Raw genomic sequence first — 26,264 nt, 5'->3', positions numbered from 1 at the left:
CAGTGCACTTTCTCTGCATGCAGCCTTCCCCACCTCATTCTATAAGCCAGGCTCCACACGAGAGGCCAGTCATCCTTTAAAAATGTAAATCAGGTGGTGTTATGTCTCTACCTAAAACACTTGCATTACTTTTCATTCTTCTGAGAACATAAATAAAAATTCCTCACCCTGTCCTGAAGTATGAGATGGCCCCGCTTTTCTTTAGCTTCAGTGTTTCCTCACTCTCTTCCTAACCCAATCCCCACCCCACCCCCACCGAGTCAAAGTGACTTTCCTGGACTTCACAAGCCCAATCAGGCCCTGCCTCAGGGTGTGAACCTTCGGTGGAATGCTCTCTCTCTCCAGTTCCTGAAGTTGGCCTTGCTGGCTTCTTGTCATTCAGATATCTGTGAAAGGCCACATCTTCCCAGGGGCCTTCCCTTGGCAACCTAATCCAAAGTAGCCCCCATGTGTTTCTTTACCTTTTCTGTATTCTAAGAAGCCTAGGTAGCAGTTATCTCACAAATCCCTCATTTATGATACTTCTTGCTTATGATACTTCTTGTTTATGATACTTCTCCTTTCTTCTGGCTAGGATGTAAGCTTAATGAGAACAAGGCCCCTGTCTGCCTTGCTTATTATTTTATTCTGGTGCCTAGAAATATGAACCTGGTGCAGAGCTGGTGAGCAAACATATGTCAGTTCATTAAACCACTTTTGTAACCAATTTCATACTACTTGAGAACAGGAATCTCTCACCTGTGAAATTCTAAACTTCTCTTTCATTTTTGTTCAATATTTTAACATTTTAAAAACTTGCCCTGAATGTTTGTAAGCAGATAGAAAAACTATTGCTACGCCTGTGTGTTAAGCCCTCCACGAACCACCCTTCCCACACCCTCTGGCTTCATCTTACTCATGCAAGGTATTATCATTGCATTCCTAACAAAAATTCCCAATAAATAATATTATTATAGGACAAAAATTATAATACAAAACTACATTTGGAAAGATACTGGAGTTGGCATTTTCTGTGATTATTAAAGTGTTGTTATAATTACAATTACCACACCTTTAAAATATCCTTTTCCTAGTTAATTTACCTTTTACTATAAAATCATGGAAGATGGGCCATCCATTCCACTCTCTGGATATGATCTTTTGATGGAATGTTAATTAAAAATATATAATTAATATAAACTGGTGAAATGAGAATGTTTTAGGGACTATAACCAGGTGAAGACCTTTTATGAGATTTCTCATTCCTTAATAAGATTAGAGGATAATCACATTGTTAAAAGAATGGGAGTTCCAACACTAAAATGATAGGAAAATTGGGTAGGAAATGATTTATCCTTAGCACTGATAAAATGCTCATTTATTTTGAGCTTGTTCATTGGAAAGAGTGACATTTTAGACACAAAGAAGGATCTGGTAAGAATCAGAATAATGCATGAAAATTCTATGCTATAATGTAATAATTCAAGCTTTGTTTCAAAGTCTGTGATGTCAGTGAATGCTGAAACTGTCCACTAAAAGCTTATCTAAGACACTTGCAACTTTAAATGAAGTTGTCCTCTTCCCATAAGATGTATCTATGAAGTACATAAGTTCACTGCATATCCTCAAACTCATCTTTAAGATTTCCAGGACTAATTTCTGGAATCTTCCAAGTTTTATAATAGAGATTACTTGGTAACAGAAATGAACTACGGAAGGTTGTACAGAACTTTTGGAGAAGAGATTAAATCTAGATAATAAACTCCTGAAAAATTAAAAACCTAGAAATACAATACTTACTAGTGAAATCACATTCTAAAACGGTATGTATAGAATTACTTGCATCTGAGAAGAATTAATGTTGTGTTTCATTCAGCAGTGTTTTGGAATAGAGAAATGTACACTGATACCAGTTTCATGGCAGTGTATGTACGTCTGAAGATGGAATATTAGGCACAACCTGAGAGGTGAACAATTAAAATCCTTCAGTTTTTGAGGAAACAAACCCTTGCTATATATGATCTAATCCAAGTGTTAGGCATATCACTGCCTCTACTAATGGGAGCTCACCAGCTTGGCTGTACACTCTCCCATTCACTGTGGAATTGCCACTGCCTGGCATGAAGTTTAGTGCAGCGTGGGTGCCTGATGAATGAACAGATGAATGGGTGGATTAATTTTAAAGTGATAACATGTGAAAGTAATTCTGGAAATGTAAATATATGTCCACTTACTTACAGTCCCTAATTTTCCTAATTAAAATTCTCACTTAAAGCAACAAGCAGCCTAAAGCTTAGAAGTATAATTAGAAAAAGTAGATACTTAAATTTCTCTGTAAAAACAAGCAGTGTTTAGTCTAATCATATATTTTTGAATAATTTATCCTAAATCTTTAATGTCTGCCAGGACCATCTATAATTTTATTTTTATCATTTTCAATATTTGTATTATTTTTCTCAATTATAGTTTTCTTAATTGGCATATGAATATCTTGATATGGTTTTATTTTTTCCTGATTAATCTTATGTTATATAAATTCTGTTTTATAATTTTTAATAAGAGAAAAAGTTGTCTACCTCAACAAACAAGAACTATTCCTGCTGTAATATGGAGGGATTCTGTTTAAATGAACAGACTTACTTAGGAGGAATCCTTTGAATAGACAGTTCACCTGAACTGTCCTTATGGGCATATGACATGCAGTGGCTGTATGCTTATGTGTGCAACACAGCAGATACACAGTCCTGATCATCCTCCTCCTCGCCTTGCTAGCAACTTCTTTTTTCAATCAGTCTGACAACTTTCTGCATGCTGTCATTATACAGAGGTTCATGGAGTTGGCATATTCTACCTGTACTGTTTCTTTGGTATACACCTATTTCTATGGAGGTTTTAATGCCCATTTTCTTCTTGAAATGGTGTGAGAAGATGACTTAGAAACTCACAGCAAAATATTCTCTCTTATAAGAGTTTTTTTTCAAAAGAGTGTGTGTTTTTTTTAAACTTATTTTTATTATTATTTTAGACATTATTATCATCATCTTCCTTTAATTTTATCATACTTACAGGGAAACATTCTCATAAAAGTTTCTTTTCAAAAGTATTTATGTATTTTTTTTAAAACTTGTTTTTATTATTATCTTAAACATTATTATTATCATCATCATTTAATTGAACCATACTTATGGGAACAATGTAGTAATTTGATGCATATGTATACAACATATAAAGTTCAAATTAGGGTAGTTAGCCTTTCCGTCTCTTTAAGCATTTTTTAAAATTTTGAGTAATCCATAACACTTGTATGTATTTATGAGGTAGGATGTGATATTTCAATACACATATATAATGTACACTGATCAAATTAGAGTTAATTAATGTTTCCATCTTCTTTTCTCCTTATCTAGGAGCTTTTGTGCACTTAGTTACTCAGAATATGTATAATAGGTCCTTGTGAACTGTAGTCCCCCACTGTGCTATAAAAGGCTAGAGCTTGCTATTTCTAACTTGGTATCACAAATGCTTTTGTTTATGTGCCTGTTCCTGGAGGGGCAAGGGGAAAGGGGAGCAAAGGGGACAGGACAGGGAATCCCAAAGAGTTATAGGTCAATGAAGAAAGGAAATTCTGTTCTTTAGAGTTCTCACAATTATAGCTCCTTTAAGGAAGAGTTGTAATGAGGGTTTTTAGGTAATTTGGGAGTCACAGAAGATGGTGTCTTCTCTGTGGCTCAATTTCATCATCTGTAAAGTAAGAATTACACTTTCTTCTTACACCTTGTAAGGTCAATGACATAAGAAGTATGAAGTATTTACCACTGGTCCTGAGGCTTCATAAGAGCTAGACAAATACTATTTATTTGTGGACAATGACTTTTAGGAGAGGTGGGGATGAAAAAGAAAAGTTTAAATTTTTTTCAACTTGGGTTTAGATAACCCTTTTGTTTGTGCTGTCAAGGTTATATTTTTTAGAAATCTAAGACGACATCTTCAGTGAAGAATGGCTAGTGCATATTTGGGGAGTTGGGGTGTTAGTAAGTGAACCAGTGGATAAATACAACCATTTCTACTGGTCTGAGATGCCCAGATTTTAGTCACAGCTCTTGCTGTGACTTAAAACAAAAGATAGTAAAAATATTTCATTAGATAAATCAGGGCTACAAGTAATAACATTCTGTCCAAATCAATATGAATTGGCTCAATCCTTCCCAGACTTCTTGGCACAACCATATGAAACTGTCAACATTTGCCCACATTTTATCCAAAAGAACTTAAGTTTCCTATAGCTCAATGCAAAAACACACAGTCTTTCTTACCAGATTAATTTCAAGATATTGAGTGGCAAATAATCACTACTCTTGGACAAAAGTTGTTCTAATGGAGAGTCTGTTTACCATCCCTTGTTCTTCATGAACCGCCATAATTGTGGAAAGATAATTGTGGGGCATGCCAAGAAGGGGAGAGGAAATATATGAAATGGTGAAATAAAAATCAAGAAAAAATTCTCTGTCTTATCTTTGCAGGGACATTACAACAAAGCTTCTGAATACTTTCAGCAAGCTTTTGACACAACAATAGAACTAATGAACTTGTCTCTGCTGGATGAAACCAAAGTTCATTATGGGATAGCAAAAGCCCATAGGATGATGCTGACAATGAATAATTATATAGAAACTGCAGATCTCACCAGCCTCAACCACCTGCTGTCCTGGAAGGAGCGGAGAAGTGACATTGATCTTGATCTGGTTGTTGGTAAGTCTCTGGTTTTAGGAAACAGTTTAGTTTTTGTACCATTCTTAATGGTTAAGTCATTTTTATTGCAAAGGTTCATAAAGTCATTGATTTTAATTTGATTGGTAATTTTATTTCTATTGATTCCTTACTATGTGAAGGTTGGGTTACTTTTGCGCCATATTGTACCTCTGACATTTAAGAGAAACATAAAATAGTTGTAATAATTTGTTTTAGTGGACAAATCATCAATCTCAAGCTGATTTTTTCCAGTTGTCTTAAGTAGTTCACAATATGTACTAATCAGCTGTAAGTAATGTGAAATAAGCTTATGCATTTTTATAATGCTTAGTGTTATACTATTTGTGGACTTCCTGTAAATAACCCTATTCCTCTGTATCAATTTGAGCTTAAATATTAATTTGCAAAATATCTGATATTACTTTCTCTTAACACTACTTTTTTCCAACATATTTTTCTTGTGACAAATTGGAGTTAAAATAGTCTATTGAAAACAACTAGACAAGATGTAAGGGTCAGCTTTGTGTGTCCACTTAGCCAGGCTCTGATTTCCAGTTAAGAACATTAGAATAGAATATCTAAAAACAAAGCAAGCTCAGAACTGCCTGTGACACACCTTTGAGTTACACAGTTATTTGTTTGCAAGCCAAACTTTTTAATGTAAAAATATTTGGAATGTTTTGGGATAACCCAAGTGGAATCACGAGGCAAAAGCTCATGAAGTCTGAGGAAGTCGTTTAGATGGAACAGTGATCTGTTCTGGTGTTTATTTCTTCCATAGGATATAATAGTAAATTAGGCACACGAAAAAAATCACCTCTCAGGTCACTACAATACTTTTTTTTGTGTGTGTGGTAGTGCTGAAGATTAAACCCAGGGCTTTGTGCATACAAGGCAAGGACTCTACCAACTGAGCTAAATCCCCAGCCCACTTAGAATACCTCTTATCACTCTCAGTTCCTAGTTATAGAACAAGAAAAGGTCTTGTTAGGAATACATTCACAGTAAAAGGGAATTAAGATGAAACTTTCAGAAGCAGACAGCTTGGTGCATTTCAGTGTGCTCAGGTGCCCCCAAAATGTTTATGGTCAATTATTAATTGATCACCTTTAGATAGCATTCTGCTTACATCAGGATGCTGTCTTAATGTCATGTATTTGGAAGTTCCTTCTGTAGTTTTCTACCCAGGCTCTGACATATTCTACCCAGATATTCTGCAGGAGATAAAGCAGAGGGAAGTGTGATCCATGTTAGATGACCAGCGCTGATAAAGTTTCAATAGAGATTAAGTTGAGCTTACGCACGTTTTCAAGTTTATCTTAGGTAAATGCTCTCCATCACAATGATAATTTAAAAAATTTAAAAAAAAAAAAAACTACTCCAGGAAACACCATCTTCTGGTCAGATCCAAGTTTATTTGTTGTGATCCTGGTTTCAGATTTTTAAAAGTCTTTCTCTCTCTCTGCTTTCCTTCACTGTAAAAAGCTATTCATGTTTCTATATGTTTTATATTTTGTCTCTCTCTTTTTGGTAAGATCATATTCTGTTACAAAAGAACTTAGAAGCAGAGTGAAAAATGCATCTCAAAATATTTGGCCATTAAGAACTCAGTTTTCTGTATGGCAAAGAAGGGTAGATGCGTTCTTCAGAGTGCTATCAAGACATACCACCTTACTCATTCATTTCATGCAGATTAGAAATCTATGCATGGATGAGCTTCGTCACTGTAAAAGTGAAAAATAATCATCTTTCAGATTTAAGTGCAAATGAGAAGTCACTGGTCATATTACTGGCATGCGGGGTTTAGGGCTAATCTTCATATTTGGAAATAAAACCTGTAGGACATTATAGAACATGTAAATATTTGTTTACATAAATATTTTTGGTTCAAAATATACTCGAATCTGCTTTAAAATGCTTCAAAAACATGAAGCCACAACTCCGTGTTTGTTGCTTCAAACTCTTTGTTGGCTTTCCCACCCCCCCCACACCCACACACAACGTTCCTTAATACTGCATTACTGCTAGCTCCAGTCTCCCCCAAAGAAATGCAGCCCATCCTGCCAGGTCCTCAGATGCTGAGCCCTTCCCTGATCCCCTCCTGTTTGAATGTGGTCTCATCTTTCTGTCCCCAAATCAAATGTCATTATTTTGACCAGGCACATTTGGTTTGTCATAATCTGTATCCAACATGGCGATTTCTGCAGTTGCTTCAGCTGCCTGAAGAGTGTGAGTCTCTCAAATCCAGGTTCTGATTCTTGGTCTTCCCTACAAAAGAAGGCACCGATGTTTAACATCTACCAGGTCCCAAGTAAATATTTATTGAATTAAATAGAATTCAAAAAGAGTATGTATGCCCGATCATAGACTAGTTTGCACTAACCACTTCTGTGAAACAAAATCCTTGGGTTTCCTTGGAAAGCCTATGATCCCACACGGTATCTGGATTACCATCCAATTATCACATGAATGAAGGATCACACTACCAAACAGGATGTTGACAAATTGACAAAATACAAAAATATTATTTGGAAAGCTGAGCCGCTTTTAAGTTTTCAACTTTTGCCTTTCTTCTATGAAGAGGAATCTTTAATCTTGCTATTGAGGGGTCCCATGTATTCCAAAAAAAAAAAAAAAAGCAGATCAAAGATCTGAAAGATACATTATAAAGCTATGCCGTTATCGTCACCTCTGAGACTTCCATCCTGCAAACAAATCATTAGCTCAGAGCAGGCAATATTCTTTTAAGCAGAGGAACATGACCCCCTAAGGGAATAGAGCAGTGAGCACACTCAGGTCCCTAGATGAAATACAACAGTGACTCACCAGCAAACCGCTCTCATCTCTGTGTCTTTCAGAGGGAATGTGGCAAATACAGGAAACTTCCTACTATTCTAATACTTAGTATAGTTGAGATGATTCATCTCCCTCCTTCCCTTTCCAATATTAAAGCAAGAATAGAGTCTCCTTCCAAAATGGGAGATTTAGAAAATAAATTCAAATTTATTGTACTTCAACAGAAGTATTCCAACCTGAAGCAACTGAATGTGATTGGCTCTGGAAGGCTTACGGGTCCATGAATATCTGCTGAGTTCTCCAGAACAGACTTCTGCCTTCCTTACTGGAGCTATTATCTTTACAATCAAGGAGAATTTTTTTTTTTTTTTTTTTGGTATGAAAGGTTAATTTGTTTTGCCTTTTGCTTTTTGGAGATTGTGGACCTAGATGGGAAACAGCCACCCTTTCCTTTTCAACTTAATAGCAATGTTAATTTAGATATGTAATTATAGCCATTTAAGTGCCAGCATTGTTAACCACATCATTGATGAAAATTATATCAGTAACATGGCTTTTTAATTCACTTCCTTATTGTAGTCAAGTATAATATATCTGAGAAATAAAATGTAAGTCCTAAGTATAGAAATAGATGAGAATGCTGGCTAGGTTGGTACTTAAAGACACTTACTAGTTTCTATGAAATGGAATGTAAAGGTTACTTGAGTGGCAAAAAATATCACCCCAGTTTTATGAATTATTTAATATTCCTACAAGAAAACAATCAAAACCCTGACCGTCTCACAGCCCGTGGCTTATGTTGGCTTCATGTCGCACCCTGGGTTTAATGTCAGCATTTTCTTACCCTTTCTTTGCTTGCCTTTTTCTTTCTTGAATCAACCTTTCTGGTGAAGTATACCAAATTATACTATGTGCATGTATATCACAATGCGTTCCAATTTTATATGTAACTGTAATGTACCAATTAAAATAAATAAATAGAAAGAAGACCAGTACAGTGGAGGAAGGGGGTCATGGGAGCAAAAGAGGAGGAACGGGGGATTGAAATGGAGCAAACTATGTTGTACGCGTGTGTGGATAGGTCAAATTGTGTACAACTATAATGCAGGAATAAAAGTTTTTTTTTTTTTTTTTTTTTTTTAAAAAGAAAACACAAACAAGGAAATGCTACACTCATGATGGGAGCTCATTTTCTACTGTAATCATTTCTTTCTGTATGTGTGTTAAATAACCCTACTGAATGAGGAGAAAGTTACAGAATTAGCCAAAAAGTCAGCAGATCTCTGTCTCTAATAATATATTCAACCATGTGACACAGAAAACAGAGATTCTGGTGAAGATTTTGACTAAATCACCTTCTGAAGCTTGGTGTCACTGAGCAGGGCTATTGCATAAGAGCTCAGTGATTTGGGTTCTAATGCTACATTGAGCACTTACTAGCTTTGGGATAGAGAAAGATTTCAATTCAAGTTCCTTCAGCTTTTTATGATATGTTCCAAATAGATCATTGATAATATTCCTCTGGAATTGTCTATTGTTCTTGAGTAAAAGCATCTTTCTGAATGAATATGGTATTTTGTAGTCCCTAAGGGATGTTCATGTTCATAAGTGTTTTAATTATCATTTCCCCCTCCCCACAAACATAAGTTTCTGTGGGCTTCCACAAAAGGGAATTTATCATTACTGTTATATAATAAACAACTATATAAATGCCAAGTACAAGTATTTTATTCTTTTTCTGTAGGGGGGTGCTGTAACCAGGAATTAAACCCAGAGGTGCTTAACCACTAAGCCACATCTCCAGCCCTTTTTTAAAATTTTATTTAGCGACAGGGTCTCACTGAGTTGCTTAGGGCCTTGCTGAATTGCTGAGGCTGGCTTTGAACTTGCAATCCTCCTGCCTCAGCCTCCCAAGCTACTGAGATTATAAGCATGCGATACCATGCCCAGCTAAGTATTTGATTCTTGTAATAGAATTTATAGTAATTTCTAGCTATCTAATATCATGTGCAATTTTCTTTTCCCCAGTTGGCACCAATGAGGTTGCCAAGCCTAGGGAACTATTTCATTTGAAGACGTTCGACTTGCCCTTCCGATTTCGGCCCTCTTGCTTCTCAGCATTTCCTCCAGCCCTGCCCTTCCCCCACTGTTTCTAGGGCCCCCAATTCCTGAATATGTCCACCTCTCTTCTTATCATTATTCCTTCTCCACTCACTCCAGTTTGCAGCTGTCTCTGCCCTCCATAATCTGGCACCACTTCTACATCTTCTTTCCATCTTCTGAAAATAAGTAACAGACTTCTTGAGCTTTTCTGAGTTTTATAGAATCATGCAGCGATCAAGTTATATGGTACCAAAGAAATCCATGCTCCATACTTTTTAATGCCTCTGTCATGCAATAATATTCTGAAAGACAAAGCATATTTAAAATTCTAGCACAATTCTAAAATTCTAAAATTCTAGAGTCTACATACATATGTTCCCATTTCTTTTAGATTACAGTACTTCATTGCTAGTTAAAAGTCATATCTAACATGTTTAAAGATTGCATTTTAAAATACAATTTGGATAAAAATAATCATAGTGGAAAGAAACTGGCAAAACTATGTTCCTGGCCAGGATAGAGTGATGGGGGTCAAGATTTACTCCCCCCTTTTAAACAACTGACAGAATAAACAAAGCATAGGAGACAACTCTATAGACCACGGATGACAGGCAGCACAGGACGGTGGCCCCTGAGGAAGGGGAAACATATGAGCTGAGTGCGTGTCTGTCCCAGGTACTACCTGGGGAAGGTTCCCCAGGTCTAGCACAGGGAGGAGAGTCAAGGCAGAGCCCAGGAGGCTCCCTGAGTTGAGGGCTGACTTGGCGGCTCATGAAGGCCTCCTGGGAAGAGTTCACAACCAAGAGAAAGGAAGGCTGGAGGTGTAGTTCAGTGCCTGATATGGGCAAGGGCCTGAGTCTGGTTCCCAACACTGCAGGAAAAGAAAAAAAAAAAAAAAAAAAAAAACTAAAAGAAAAGAAACAGCTGCACAGAGAGAGCTGGCCCTTGCAGAGTTCTGCAGTCTTCAACTGAGTCCTAATCATTATGTGCATAGGAAGAAAGTACCAAAGGTGAAGGGAAAATACCACTCAAAAAGATCAGATAGATTGGCTTATTTTACTTAGCATGATATTCTCCAATTCCATCCTTTTATCTGCAAATGCCATAATATTATTCTTCTTTATGGCTGAATAACATTCCATTGTGTATATATACCACAGTTTCTTTTATCCATTCATCTATTGAAGGGCATCTAGGTTGGTTTAATCTAGCTGTTGTGAATTGAGCTACTATAAACATTGTTGTGGCTCTGTTACTATATAGTGTGCTAATTTTAAGTTCTTTGGGTATAAACTGAGCTAAGTGAAATAAGCCAAACCCAAAAAACCAATGTTTTCCCTGATAAGTGGATGATGATATATAATAGGGTGAGAGGTGAAGGTGAGAGAAAAATGGAGGAACTTTATATTACCCAGAAGGAAATGAGTGGGAGGTAGGTATGAAAAAGGAATGAGACAGATATCATTACCCTATGTACATGTGGGATTACACGAATGGTGTGAATCTACATCGTGTACAACCATAGAAATGAAATGATGTACCCCATTTGTGTACAATGAATCAAAATGCAGTCTGTAAAAATAAAAAATAAAGATCAGGTAGAACAATCCTTGATGCTCAGACACAGCTGGGAATACTTTGTGTCTCCACCAGTTAGAAAAACCTCACAAAACATGGGGCATTGGAAGGAGGACTCATTAAGGTATTACTTTAGTGATGGGGAAAAATTAGCTCTAAATGAAAGATTGCTTTGGTCCCACCTAACAGAGCTGGAAGACAAGAATCAAAGGGATCAAACTGTTTCCAAGTAACTGTTATGGGGTGCAACTTAAGAACAGCCCGATCACCACTGAGAAGTCCAAATTTGAGAGTCTTTATTAAGCCGGCCGGCTGACTGTCTCACACAATGCCCCAAAAAATGACTGTTGGGAGAACAGCCCCGACCACAGGGTTGTAGGGGTTCTTATACCAAAAATCACATCAATCATAAGTGTCTGTTGCTATGATTCGAAATTACACATTAACATCATGAGATCATCAACAGAGGGGGAAGTGGGTCAAAATGACCCTTACCTAGGTACAAACTAAAGAATGGCTACTAACATCCATACAATCACTGTTCACATGGTACATTGTTTAGGAGTGATAGGAATCAAAAGAGAGCAATTCTTTACTACATAGGAGTTGCCATTGTATATTATTAAACATGTCACACCAAGTAACTGATGATGGGCACAGAGGTGGGGTGTTCCCATGGGAGAAGCTTATTTCCTACATAACATGGAGTCTTAGAGCAAAATGGAGTCTGTTTAGTCATTTCCCTTAGAGTCTGGCCTAGAACATTCTCATGGAGCCAGAGCTGTCAGCCCATCACATAACTTCACTGGGAAGAACAAAACTCAAGGATATTTATAGGAGTAAAAAATATCTAGTAATCCAACAAGGTAAAATGTACAGTATCAGACATGCAATCAAAATGATCTAGACATGCCAGGAAGCAGGAAAACGGGACTCATAATGAGGAGAAGATAAATGAATAGAAGCGGACCCCAAGAAGACCCAAATGATAGATTTAGGAGACCAAGACGTAAAACAGTTATCAAAACCATAGTTTCATGTGCCAGGTGGGGTGCCTCCTCAGTTCAGTTTGGGGACAGAATCTCTTTGGTGCTCCCACTTTGGGCGCGGCTGTTCTAGCAGATGTGTTCTCATGGCCCAGCAGTAGGGTCCCTTTAAAGGGCTGTGTTTAGTTACCATATCGTTGTTGTTTTTCTCGGATTGCAGAGATTTCTGCTGGCTTAGGGTGGGTGATGTGTTTTTCCTGAGATAACTTTCAGCCCCAAATCATCACAGACTTCGGTACATGTAAGCCTTCTAGAATAGGTCTTGTGGGTTTTGATGACTTTCTTGCTGTTGCTATGAGAAATTGTTTCAGTCTTTGAATCCAGAACTAGAATTGACTACTTCTACAAGGAGACTAAGAAAAGTAAATTTAGAAAAAGCAGAGGGTTTCCTAAAACTCTAAAAATAAATAAGTAAATTAAATAAAACTAATACTCCTAAATATGTATCAAGTTGGTGATGTAATTGTGCAGAAAGGAAAAATTCCAAGTGACTTTAATACGGAGAAATTTGGATATCTCCAGTGGGCTGTATCCTAAATAGCCTCTCTGCTACAAAATATTTGAGTGGCTTTCAGTGACTACCATTGTTGGTTTGATGTCCATGTTATTATTGAGACTCTGGTGTGTGTGATGTAGGGTGTATCAAACACAATTATATGATAAGCCTTTCAGTGTCAGCATCCTTACAAAGTAGGATTCTCTGCATTGGACAAGCTACCTCATTTGTAAAATTGGGGTGAGGGGATGTGATCAGACTGTGTGAATTCTGAATTTCTTTTCAGTTCTTTAAACCTTCGATTTTTGGTTTTCTGATAAAATACTTATCTTTTCAATTTCATTTTAGCCTGAGTGTTAGAAAATGTTGAAATGAGAATTATTGTGAGGTCCCAATATGGTTTGCAGTAAGTCCCACATAAATAAATCCTTTGCACTGTTTTTGCAGTAGGACCGCAGGTGTATCAACACAGTGTTTGGGGTCGGGTGAGATAAAGGTAGACAAAAAGATCATTGCACAATCTCCCCACAATTTCTACAAAGTTCCTTACTCACAGTCTATGATAACACTGTTTTCTGTCATTTTTGGACCACAAAATGAAGCACAAATTTGAGGGGAACTCAAGCTAGATGAAGCTATTTGTTGTGTAAAGATGTAGTTCCCGGATGAACAGTCTTCTTTGACCATAGTCCTGTGTTTTGTGATGTGAGGAATTTGGGCTTTGGAATTAGACAGTCTATTTGTTTGAATCCCAACTCAACCACCTCACAGCTGATGGACCTGGGAACCTGCCTCTATTACCTGTCCCCAAGAGACAGATGACAAATGGAGGCAGCTTACATTTGGTGTAAAAGCTTACGGGGTTTTGCATATGATCTGGTTTTGAAATCAGCCTCCATTGCTTAATTACCAATAAAACATTAGGAGAGTTATTAGCCTCAAAAAAATAAATAACTAAAAAGAGGAAGATGACAGTTCCCTCCTCAGCATGTGGCCTTGACTGTCCGAGGACGTAGTGCGCCTTTGTAGAAGACCCTTTGGCTGCCTACCCGGCGGCCATTGCCCATCGTCCTACCTGTCAGCAGAAGCCTGATGGTTCTCACCCCTGGAGCTGCCGTGTCCCAGGGGAGGTGGCCTTTCTCCATGGCAGTGGTTGGATAAGTCCTATATAAGCCAGCCACTGTGATCTCAGTAGACATGCCATGTAACAGCTTTTGGGGAGGATGTGTGACACATAATTCTAATTAATGATATAAAAGAAGAAAATCTGAAGAATTCCTGGGAAGGTGTTCTTCATCCTGAAATAGGGCACAAAGCAAGGAGAGTCCTTCCTCCTGACTTTAAATGTTGACGTGTGACGGTGGGCTGCCTGGATTTGCTCTAAGCAATTTGCAGCTGAGCTGTGGAGATGCTGAGGATGGCGGCAAGAAAGCATAGACCTAGAGGCTTCATGACGCCCCCAGATGCTAAAGTAACCAACCCCGAATTACCACCATTTTTCATGGGAGATAAATTTCTCTATTTTATTCTTTTTAATTGACAAAAAAATTTATACAAACTTGTATACAATTGATGTTTTACATATATGGGGGAATGACTAATTTACATAACAATTTCCTCGCAAACTTATTTTTGAGGTGAGAACACTTAAACTTTACTGCCCAAAATATTCTACATATCATTATTGAATAAAGTCACTTGGTTGTGCCATCAATCTCTTAATTTATTCTTCCTAACTAAAATTTTGAGTCCTTTGACCAACAACTCTCCAACCCCCCAAGTTTTCTATTTCCAAAGCTACTTTTAGCTGGGATTTTCTTATTTGCAGCTAATGCCACTCTAAAAATGAAATGCCAAGCAACTATGGCTATTATTGTAGCCCCAGCAGTAAGCTAAGTGCCCGGCCCCTAATAGTGCACATGGAAGATTTGAACTGTGGAATTGTTTGTTGGATAAGTTACTTTATACAGCAGAATTGATTAAATGTCTTTAAAGCATAGCCAGTACCTCAAAATCTGACATTCTCCCTGAATTGCAAACATACCTCATGTTCTCCCTTACCCTCTTCCCAACTCAATTCCTTTCCTAATAAAAGCACCCATTTCTTCAAAGCATCAAAGTTATAGAAACATTGCTAAAAAAAAAAAAAAAAATCTGATTCAACTGGCTGATATCCTACTGAAAGTCCTTTACTATTCAGAGCAATCAAGATCTTTTTTTATTTTGGAAGATTGCCTATGACCAGAACTGAGGACAGTTATAACTAGTAAGTAGTTGAAATTATTCAGGCAGCATGGGGCAAGATAATTATGGGTTGTGAGGCCAACACAGATTTCTATTATAAAATTTGGGAGGAAGCCTTTAAATTCAACTTTTCTAAACTATTCCTGAAAGTTTTCTTTTCTTCAGTATGAATCTATGCCTTAAAAAAAAAAAAAAAAAAAAAAAAAAAATTGTTAGAAATTTTAAATGATAAGTCTTTCTCTGAGAAATCTGATAAAAACTAGGGTCTCTCTCCAGAAAAAATATATGATTACTGCTTATAACTTCAGAGAGTTCCATAACCATTACTCAGGCAGAAGGTAGAAGTTCCAAGTGCCTACAGGTGTCTGGTTCTTTCCTTTTCTGGGCATATGGAAGTCTGCGCTTCTCAGCCTCCTCCCCCAACCTCCCCATACACACTGCACAGAGCAATGACTAGTCTTGGCCAATCCAATGGGCTGTAGGCAAAAGTCATGTTTGGGCCAAAACATAGGTGAGTCCACCTGAGACCCTGTGGCTGATTGTTTCCCTGCTGCAGAGGAAGGAAGACTTACTAAAAACAATGGAGCTATCAGAATGAAGTGGCCTGGGTCACCATACTTCCACAGGGAGAGTGTTTGCCCTGGAAAATCATTCCTATCTGTAGCCCAAGATGCATAAACACAGAATCCTCCTTTTTTTGTGGCAAACCACTGAGATCGTCAGAGTAGTTTGTTACCACGGCTTCATTTTGCCTGAACTCCCTCCCAAAGCTCCCGATCCTTCAAGATGGTTCCCAGGGCAGCAGCAGTGGGAACTTCAGAGGGAGAACTGGGACAGCAGTGACATCTTAGGCAGGATGTATCTATAGGCGGTGGTTCTGCCTATATATTTTGAAGGGTCATTGGAGTTTGGGGCATGCACTTCTAGTGACAGACAGCAAGCTTCATGGTACAAAAAGAATATAAGCATTAAAATATATTCTCTGTGAACTCCATGCTAGTGTCCAAATGAAGCGTAAGGATATGAATCTTGTCTGCTAAACTTACTTTAATCATAATAGATTATTTCTCTATGTCCAAAAAAGGACATAGAGAAACTCAATAGCCTCAACAATTGATAAGAACATAATGACAAAGGGAAAACATTGATTTGGAAAAGACAAATCAATACTTAATTATAACCAAATTTTAAAAGAAAAAGGGCAGCAGAATTTGAGCCTGAATTTCAAATTTCCTCATTCAACACAGTTCACCACCTTCATACATTTTCTACAACACAAGTGACAAGAATAAAATATTTCTTCAGAAGCTAATGCTCACTTCATTGGGAAATACTAATGTAGCTCTAGATCCCTCGGGTTGAAAGATCTTTTTCTTTTTTTCCTTCTTCTTCTTATTCTTTTTTTCCCCCCTCTGAGAATCTCCTTCTCTATCTGCTGCCTTGGTTCAATAAAAGAGAATTCTTGATTGCTCAAACAAAAACGATACTTCTTTTAGATTCTGCTCACAGTTCTTGGTAGCTGATGGTGTTACCAGTCTTAACTTCCCAGCACACACTGAACTCACCACTTGCAAGAAAAATGTAACCAGGTTGCTCTAATCCAGTTGTGTTTTAATTTTGTCTTTAATTGCTAGCTTGAGAAGCGTCTGAAGAGTTTGTTGGGTCATTAAACCTTAGCAAAATCAGGGAAAATGCTGGAGCCATAGCTGTAGAAAGTCAGGGTCTCATTCCCAGTGAGGGATCTGTGCTTCACGTGTGGTCATGAATTCCACATAACTGTGCCAATGTAGCTAAGTGCCTTCTACCACTACTAGAATTTGGGGGCTCAAAAAAAAACCCTCTCCCTATGTATACTTCATCTTTCTTTGGTGTTCTATTAGGGCAATTGTAGTTATTCTTGATCCATAAAAATTCCTCTAAAAAAAGAAGTGATATGTCATTGGTATCTAAAGAACACAGATACTGAAATCACAAGTTTTGTTAGTTTCTAATTCTTTCTAAACCTTCCCTGGTTGGGGTTTAAAAAAAAAAAAATTAATCCACAGTCCCAGAATTCACTTTCTTTGAATTCTTTTAGTCTGTCCTTCTCGTATTTTTCACTCCCAGATAAGAGTGAATGTTCCTGCCTGATGCAATGGTGCATGCCTGTAATCCTAGCAACTAGGGAGGCTGAGGCAGGAGGATAACAAGTTAAAAACCAGCGTCAGCAACTTAGCAAGGCTCTAAGCACCATAGAGAGGCCCTGTCTCAAAATGAAAAAATAAAAAGGGCTTGAGATGTGTCTCATTGGTTAAGCACCCCTGGATTCAATCCCCAGTACACCCCCACCACCAAAAAGTCTACAGTCTAGATTCTATAGTATAATTGACAGAAAAAAAAAAATCAATGTTTTTCATGACAAATACTTTTTCAGAAATTTTTTATTGTGCCTTATAAGTGACGGCTGACTTGAATAACAATTCCTAGATATATATTTCACTTTTCATTGGTGATGCTTGCCTCCTGGGGGTGAGCACAATGTGCTCAGTATGGAAAATATTGGGTGAGAATCTAATGAAAAGAAACACAAGTATATGTAATGCTGGTCTGTCATGACCAGTATCTTGACCTTCCTGATAAATCTTTGAATCACTATGAATGTTCTTGAACATACTTTCTGAACCTTCTGAACTACTGTGGCAATGAAATAAATTTTAAAAGCACCAAACAATATTTGGTCTCCCCAAATCCTTTAAAACCACAGTGTATTCAGGGTTTTGTTTGTTTGTCTACCTTCTTTCATTTTCTTCTAACCTTCAACCAAAAATTCTGTGCAAGTAGATGTTCTGTCATCAGGCCTATTAAGTTTAAACAAAGTTGGACTTCATTAAACCAATAGGGGAAATTAAAGTTAATTATTTTCAGTGTTATCCCTTTAAGGAACTGCATTTATTGACATCCAAAATGGTATTGGGCACCTGAGAGAGAATAGACCAGTTAATTTTAGCCTTAGAGAGATGAATCTGATTTCTTAAGACAATACATTTCATCGTATCCTCAGCTAGTAGAGTATGTTTTGTGTTCATACCGAAGGACATTTAGTCCAACATTTTCAAGGTGTTCTAGTCTTGTTTATTAGACACTATACTCCTGGGAAGGGATGCATAATTTTCAAGTCTCATATATTTTAAATTCAGATATTAAAATGAAAATGGATAAAAACAAATGAAATGAAGCTACAAAAATCAATAGTCAACAAGAGAATTGGCTATGGAAATCAGGAGAACTAGGTCGAAATACCCATCATAAAATTTCGAGGTTAACATTTACACCATTCAGATCTATTGGGCCCAGATTTTTATCATCACCCACTAACAATTATGAAAACAGGGCCTCTGAGTAATGATTCCCTTTTGTCACAATACAAAAAGAGCAGTTGTGTTGCATACAATGTGAGCAAAAGAAATAATATTTTTTTCAAAAGAATATTCGTAGGCAGAGATGAACAGGCTGATGATCAGGCTGATGATCATGACTGGATCACAGAAATACTCCCTAAAAATATAGATGTCCAGATACCTACATTAGCTAGCTACCCCTCATCTGAATGAATTTACTTGTTCACCTTCATCCAGGGCTTTACATTGTAATTTCATTTGAAATTTTATGTGATGAAATGTGAATATGGTATATTCCTTAGTAATTTGATTGGCAGGAAATACAGAGCAAAACATTACAAGCACTACTTTTTAATAATTTATAATTCCTTACATGAATCTACTAAGTTTAGGCACACAATTATATGACTAATTATGTTGAAAATCCAAGTGGATGCTTAAATAGATGACCATGCCCTGAGGCCCTTCCAGTTGTTTCTGCTGTCTCATTTAACCATGCAAATGTTATTAAGCATTCCTGGCTAAAAATTTCCAAGCATGTGCAAGTGTAATTGCATAGATAATTATGCATGATACTGTCACTTCTTATATCTAACACAGAAATTTTCTTTTTTTTTTTTTTTTGAAAAAATATCAGCTTTCTACTGGGTAGCTTTCTCAGTACAAATATGATTTATAAAAGACGAAAGACCAAAACAACCTATCGCTCCTTTGGATTTCTTCTGGACTTTTTGCATATCAGTTTGAAAATAGGAAAGATCAAGGCATATACTAAAATTTAAAATATCTACAAGTAAAAGAATCCATGTTCATCAATAGATCCAACTGAAAATATATTTCAATAATTACAGTTTTGATATCATCATAAGCATACTTATGTGAACCTAGGTCTACATAAAAATTTATACAAACAATAACAGGGATGTAAAGGAACTATCCATAAAAAAATAAAATAAAAACCTCAAATCGTTCAGGTTTGTGTATCCCAAAACCAGGATTATAGAAACAGCAAAGACTGTGGAAAAAAATTTCTAGTAGCACATACGTGTCGGCAGGTTACAGAACCTTGCCCGATGCCATTCCTTTCCAGGTTGGACTTTCCAGTTCTGCATCACTAGTTACCAGTGCAGAATTTAGCATGCATGCAGCTGATTGGCGGAGCCTGGTTCACATGACCCCATCCCAGCTGCAAGAAAAGTTGGACTGTGAGGACCTTTTTGAACACCTACAGTGAGAACAATTCTCCATTTCCCACCTAAATTTTTAAGTAGATTTTTTTTTTCATTTTCTGGGGATTGAACCCAGAGGAGTTTTTACCACTGAACTACATACACCTCCAGTCCTTTTTGCTTTTAATTTTGAAACAGGGTCTCACTAAGTTTCTGAGGGTCTCACTAAGTTGTCAGGACTGGTCTTGAACTTGCAATTCTCCTGTCTCATCCTCCTGAATCACTGGGGATTACAGGCATGCACCAGCACATCCAGCTAAGGAATTTCCTCCTCTTCCTCCTCCTCCACCTCCTCCTTCTTCTCTCTTTTTTTTTTTTTTTTTTTTTGGTACCAGGGATTGAACCATTGAACCCAGGGATGCTTAACTCCCGCGGCAAATCCCCAGCCTCCCCCCCTTTTTTTTTCCCTAGATGTTGATAGGCCTTTATTTTATTCATTTATTTATATGTGGTGCTGAGAATCAAGAGCTCTACCACTGAGCCACAACCACAGCCCCAGTCCTTTTTTATATTTTATCTAGAGACAGGGTATCTCCCCTAAGTTTCTTTGGGCCTTGCTAAATTGCTGAGGCTGACTTTGAACTTACGATCCTCCTGCCTCTTCTGAGCCACTGGGATTAAAGGATTAGAAATTTTCTTAAAGATGGAAACAGAGGTTTAGTTCCTGCAGACAGCCTCTCAAAATAGTGCTAAGTATAATGAAGAAAGCAGGATAAGAGTTTGGGCAGAGAGTGAGGCCTATTTTTAAACAGAAGTTTACAAGAAACCTCTCAAAGGCATGGGGTGAAAAGAAACCTGACTGAAATAGGTGTCAAGTCCTGGACTATCTAAGGTAGAGAGAAGATATCCAGGGAAAGCTAAACTTATTCAACAACCAAAAGACCAATATGGCTGGAGCAGGTGGATTATAGGGGAGAGGGAGGTATGGCCTAAGGTTTGAGGGGAAGCTGGTCAATTTAGTCCTTGTACACCATTGTAATGACTTTTAATTTTATTCCAATTATGGTGGAGAATTATCACTGAGGTCTGAGAAAAGGACTTTGATTCTTCAAAAAGATCACTTTGAAGAATGGATTGTAAAACAGTGAGCCTCTTTTACAAAAAAATCTACAATAAGAAATATATTTTTGCCTTGTAACATAGTTGAATCAAGAGTTTGACAGAGATAATACTTATGCCCTATACACAGTCTGATAGTTTTCTATTGTATTCCATCCCAATCTAACCTATTTCTTTTTTTTTTTTTTTTTTTTTTTTTTTTTGCCAGTTATATATTTATAGAAAGATAGTCCCTGGCTTTAAATAGATATGTACATACAAATATGAACAAACTTAAAAAAATACAAACCCTTAGATCACAAGAGGGCTTCTAGGAACCCTCTTATCCTTTCCCCTCACCCAAAGGCAGAGGGCATGAGTCTGCTTCTTAAAAATTATTAATTTTGGCCATCTTGCAGCAATAAGCTTGAAGTAGGGTGATTTTCCCACAAGGTGAAAGTCAAAGGAAAAGTTCAGTTTACACTCTTTGAACTCTATGCATCTTCAAAATTAGGGCTACATGCTTTCTTGTTCTGTCTTATCTAGTATATCAGAGTACAGGAGGGGGTTTCCCCCTGAAATGGGTCAAGAAATAAGATAGACTCAGTTTAAAAAGCAGGGGTGGGGTAATATCATCTGCTATAAAAGCAAATGACAAGACAAAGGCATACATACCCCAGGGAAATACCCAGTTCCCATACCTCAAAGGGATACATTGTCCAGCCTAGGTCCAGGCCTTAGGTTCTTTGCTCTAACCCCCCCTATTTCTTTGGTATTGTCAGAAGACAAGATTCAGTTCCTGGGTGCTGGGGGAGGAAGGCGAGTGGTTCAGGGGCTTCCTATGAGTACTGAGTGAACAATTTAAGCTTAACATTTTCCCTTTTTAAAATATTTAAAAATAATCAAATCAAACTCCATCCTGTGCTGTACACAGCCCTTTTGACTCCCTGACATTGAGTTGAGGAAAAAAGAGAGGGGGCTTCAACGTTGGAAGGGCCTCCTCACTTTCTTCCGCCGCTTCGGTTTGGCTTCTCCCTTGGGTACTGTGCTGTTGGGCTTGGAGGCTGCAGTGACCCCAGGGCCAGGCTGAGGAGCTGCAAAGAAGTTCCCATTGGACATCTGGCCAGGGGGTACTTGAAAGATCCGACTCAAGAAATCTTGAAGGTCAGCGGGAGGGGCATCTGGGGTGGCCCTCTGGCGACCACTGGTGCCTGGGATCCGAGAACCAAATAAGATGTGATAGGGAACTCTGTGGGTATCTGGGGAGATTCCGACATGCTGGCATCCAGCCCACTCTGTGATGTCATACACCTTTCCATCCATCAGTGCAAAGTAGGTGATCTTGAGGCCCAACATGCTTGATTCTGCCCAAAAGTCTCCTTCTTCAGCAGGGTGCAGCCTATTACATTCAGCATAATATCTGGCACTTTTAGGTTCCCGGTCCATTTCAAACCTCCTGTGCTTTCCTTGGCATCGGCTACACATCATAGTATTCATCGCCTCCTTGAGGTCATCTTGCAGCTTGGACAGAAACTCACTCACAGACCAGCTCAACTCATTTTCTGCCATCCGTTTCATCTCATATTCCTTCCGCCTTTCAGGGTTGCTGACAATGTCCCAAGCTGCCCGCAAAACCTTGAAAGCCTCTTCAGCCTGGGGATGTTGATTTTTATCGGGATGAACCATCACCGCCAGCTGCCTATAGGCCTTCTTCAGTTCAATATCTGATGCTGTGGTTTCAACCCCAAGCACATGGAAAGGGTTTAACTCATCCTCAGGAACCCAAGTCATACTCAAAAGTCGAGCCACTTCGTCTTCAGGATGGCAATAGCGTCCACTAGCTACGGGTGCATTCCCCTATTAGTCCTCTGCTTGCCCCAAGGCAACTCTAGCCAACCCCACTGAACTATTCTTACCAGCTGCTGCCATGGCCTGCTATCTCTCAGCACAGTCAAGCAATGCTGCAAAGCTGGAGAATCTAGCCAAGAGAAGAGCCAGGTGGCCTTATCCCTCCAGCCTAAACGGTCACCCAGTCCCACCAGAAACTGCCAGCCCAACTGCAGACAGCCCAAAAAGAGGGCCAGAGCCAGGAGCAGCAAAGCACCCAGTAACCTAAGAAAATGGGTTAACAGTCCAACCCCCATAGTAAAGCTCTTGACTTAGAAAATGGAACATCATCTGGGCCCAGCCCTCCACCCTCCCTGCCCAGACTCCCACCCAAACTCGAAAAAGATCCAGATCACTGCCTTTCAGCTGCCTGCATGCATAGATGAGATGGCCACAAGTTTCCACATATTCTCCCACCAATACCAGCAGTTCAATCAGCCACCAGAAGCCTGCCTGTCCAAGTTGACATAGTTCCTCTGCTCCCCACAATCCCAGGCCTCTGCGCTTATCTGCCTGACTTCGTTTCCTGCCCAGTCGATGTCGACCAGCAGACCTGGGATCTCTACGGCCACCCTCCCGAGTATCCTCCTTGGTTGGAAAGCGATGCCGCTGTCTTCGAGATGGGGGTTTCTTTCCGCTGGACACACGTGAAAAATCACTGGGGAATTTAAGAGTTTCTTCATCATCGTATTCCTCTTCCAACTCTTCGTCTTCCCCCAAGGCTGGAGAGGTACAATGGTGGCAAAAGTTGCTAGAAGAGCCATCTCCTCGCTCAGAATATGGCCCTTCAGGGATTCCAGGGGTTCCCTGGCAGTTACAAGCAGATGGAATGGAAAGAAAAGAAGGGTTCCCATCCTCTTGGTACCCGGCCTCATTCTCTCTTGAGAGTTCCTGGTCCACTCCTGACTCTTCTGAAGATGCTTCACTCTGATCAGGGTCCTCTCCTTCCCTAGGTGGTCCTGGACCCCTTGGGGGGCCATGGCTTGGATCCGACCAGTGGGCTGGGTTTGGGGGTTGTGTGTACTTAGGACCAGAGTGCTCTGTAAAGCAGCGGGTACCATTAGGGGCAGTCCCTGCTGAGTCCCTGAGTCCTGAGAATGAAAGTATTTCAGGGTCCGCGGAGGATCCTAAAGTTCTGAGGGAGGCACCACCACTTTGGTGGGCTCCACACAACCCTCTTTCTCGGGGTGCTTCTGGGCCATGACCCCAAGGCTTCCTGAGGGTTTTAGGTCACAGCCATCATTATATTATGTGCTGATGCCGAAGAGAGGTGGTAACTCCTCCCCCTCAAGCAGCTGGGCCTGGGGCCAGGGGGAGCTTCGAGAGCAGCTCCCCCGGCTCCGCCTCCCGTTCACGCTCTCCCTATTTCTGTTTTTTTAGTGGTTTTAAAGAAATTTTAAGTGGGAGAATCTTATGAGGAAAGATGACATTGAATTTGGAGATATTTACTGGTGACTGGAGATAATCTGTTACATTTTCTATGATGTACAAGTATTTTAAGATGCCCTGTGGAAAATCAAACCGCACAATAAGCCTGAGGCAGTTTTTCAAGGTGCAATTCAAGGATCACTTGCATGTTATATTGGGGAGTATTATAAATGTAAATTCTAGGGCCCCTTGGAATTAATGAATTGGAGTCTCTAGTGATAAGCCTTGTGAATCTGCTTTTTTAGAAACTAACCAGGTGATTCTTGTACATGAGCACTGTTCTTAAGTGTTTTAAGTTTTTCAAAATTTTAGGTGATAATGCAAGATCAGCTTTTCCTCATGAAAATGTGCTATTTCATCAATATATGTAAGCTCATTTAGTGGGTCTTAAGGTATCAATTCGTTCTCTCCAAACTCATCATGCTGAAAATATTAAATAAGTACCCCTCTTAACATCTCAATAACACCTCTATAAGTAGTTTTTATTTTTAAAAAAAGATAACATTTCTTAGCAGTACTGGTACTACTGAACATTATTTATAAATTCAAAAGTAAAAACCAGAAAGCACTTCAAATGGGTGCTTTTACTCATTGCATTTATTCCTTTTGCTTTCTTTAGATATGTTCTGATCAAGTCAAAAGTTTTTTGAACTCTTTTCCTCTATCAATATTTGTCACTTCATATTTATTTAAACTAATTGACTTTATTCGATAGCTTTCCTTTCCCTGCCCAGGGTTTATGAAATTTTACTTCCCATGCAAGCCTACCTGCCCGTGTTGAGTTGTGGCTAAATACGGTGCACTGGCAGCTGCACTGTGCTAGGTGATCAACAGCAGCAGCATCTTTCCAGAGCTTTGCACATCATCGATTTTTACTGAACCTTATGCTGCACTGTAGTGACATTTTCTCATTGTGTCACTCTGTTTAGATGCATCCTGGACACGACAAGTTAGATGGTTTCTCTAAAAAAGCATTTTCAAAATATCACTAACCTGTGAGGCAAATTTTCTCTAATTATTTTAAAACCAAACCCAGGAAACCAAGACAAAAAAGTTATATTATAGATCACATACCTGCAAAATCAGGCTCCAAGTCTGGCACATTTGATGTTCATGAAGAATGGGGTTAATACTTGATGTCATAAAGTCATTTTGTAAAACGTCTTCTAATTTCACATTCACTTTGAATTTGGATGGAGTAATATCCCTACATTAGTGAGATCACCATGACAAAGCTTGTCCTCATCCCTTGGCCAAAGCCAAATAAATACTCTGACTCATGTGACGAGACATCAAAGGAATCATCTCTATCAACTCAGCTTCAAGACCAGGAAGGGGACAGAATCCTTGGTGTTGGTGGGTAACATGGGGTTAAAGTGGACTGTGTTTCAGGGAGCACTCAGTTGACTTGTGCTATGGTCAAAGACCGCGCAGTCCCAGCTAATGACTTGTAGGTACGGAATCCTCAGGTCTCTCAGGTGGGTTCAGTCGATCAGTCTCAGCCGCATGATGAAAAGGTTGAGATAAAATAAACTGACAGTTGCTACTCATCGTAGGCAGCAAGCTGTACCCAGGCAGCTGAGACCCTGGGAGCCCTCTTTCTTAAACAAAGGATTTCGCTGCAGTGAGCAATGAACTCCAAAAAAAAAAAAAAAAAAAAAAAAAAAAAAAAAAAAAAGAAAGAAAAAAAAATGGGGGCAGATTGGCAGCTGGTAACCGACAGGAGGAGGGAAAGGAGGGAAAGGCAGCGATCATGGGCTAATTAGAAGCCATTCCCACCTACTTAATACCAACCCATTAAGCAGAAGACACTTCTCATCTCCACATGGCTCTGTACCCCAATCAATACCCACCCACCGGCTGCCTGGGTGCCCACAAATGAGTACACTGCAAGTTTAAGAATGCAGTAATTGACTTGGGACAGTGAAACGCCAGCTTTCACAGTCTATTTTCCGAAGATACTAATGCAGTGTTTGTGATGCTTAGATAAAGTAATCATATCTGTCAACTGACAGCTGTCAAAAATCAACAAACATAGGGGAAAAACGTAAGCATGCTAGACTTATTTAAGCCATACTAGCAAACAACAGTATAAGTCAATTTCCCCCACTTTGGGGGCAATAAGATCTTTGCCCCCAAATATTTGGCTTAAATATCTTATCACTACCATTATTTTCACCTCCTACACACACACACACACACACACACACACACACACACACAATTTTTAAGATGACACATGGAAAGTCTAGAAGGTGAATGTGCAATTATCTTGTATTGCCTTTTTAGGGTGTGTTTGAGCAGAACTTTTTGT

General features: G+C 38.8%; 1 protein-coding gene and 1 pseudogene across 2 annotated transcripts in view; one reads left to right on the top strand and one right to left on the bottom strand.

Annotated features, from left to right (window-relative positions):
- The window catches only part of TTC29 (tetratricopeptide repeat domain 29), a 205,896-nt gene that overhangs the window by 110,460 nt on the left and 69,172 nt on the right, over positions 1 to 26,264 (top strand). Inside the window, exon 10 of the mRNA XM_079154284.1 lies at positions 4,500 to 4,728. Within this exon, the coding sequence (XP_079010410.1) occupies positions 4,500 to 4,728 (229 nt within the window). The remainder of the gene's footprint in view (positions 1 to 4,499; positions 4,729 to 26,264) is intronic.
- Positions 20,873 to 23,876, bottom strand: LOC306669769 (dnaJ homolog subfamily C member 14-like; annotated as a pseudogene). The gene has a single exon. The product of its transcript is annotated as a dnaJ homolog subfamily C member 14-like (transcript).

Source organism: Sciurus vulgaris (genome assembly GCF_902686455.1).
Source record: "Sciurus vulgaris genome assembly, chromosome: 9".
In the NCBI taxonomy this organism is placed as follows: Eukaryota; Metazoa; Chordata; class Mammalia; order Rodentia; family Sciuridae; genus Sciurus; species Sciurus vulgaris.
The sequence above is the reverse complement of the archived record's forward strand: the minus strand, read 5'-3'. Positions and strand labels throughout refer to the sequence as shown.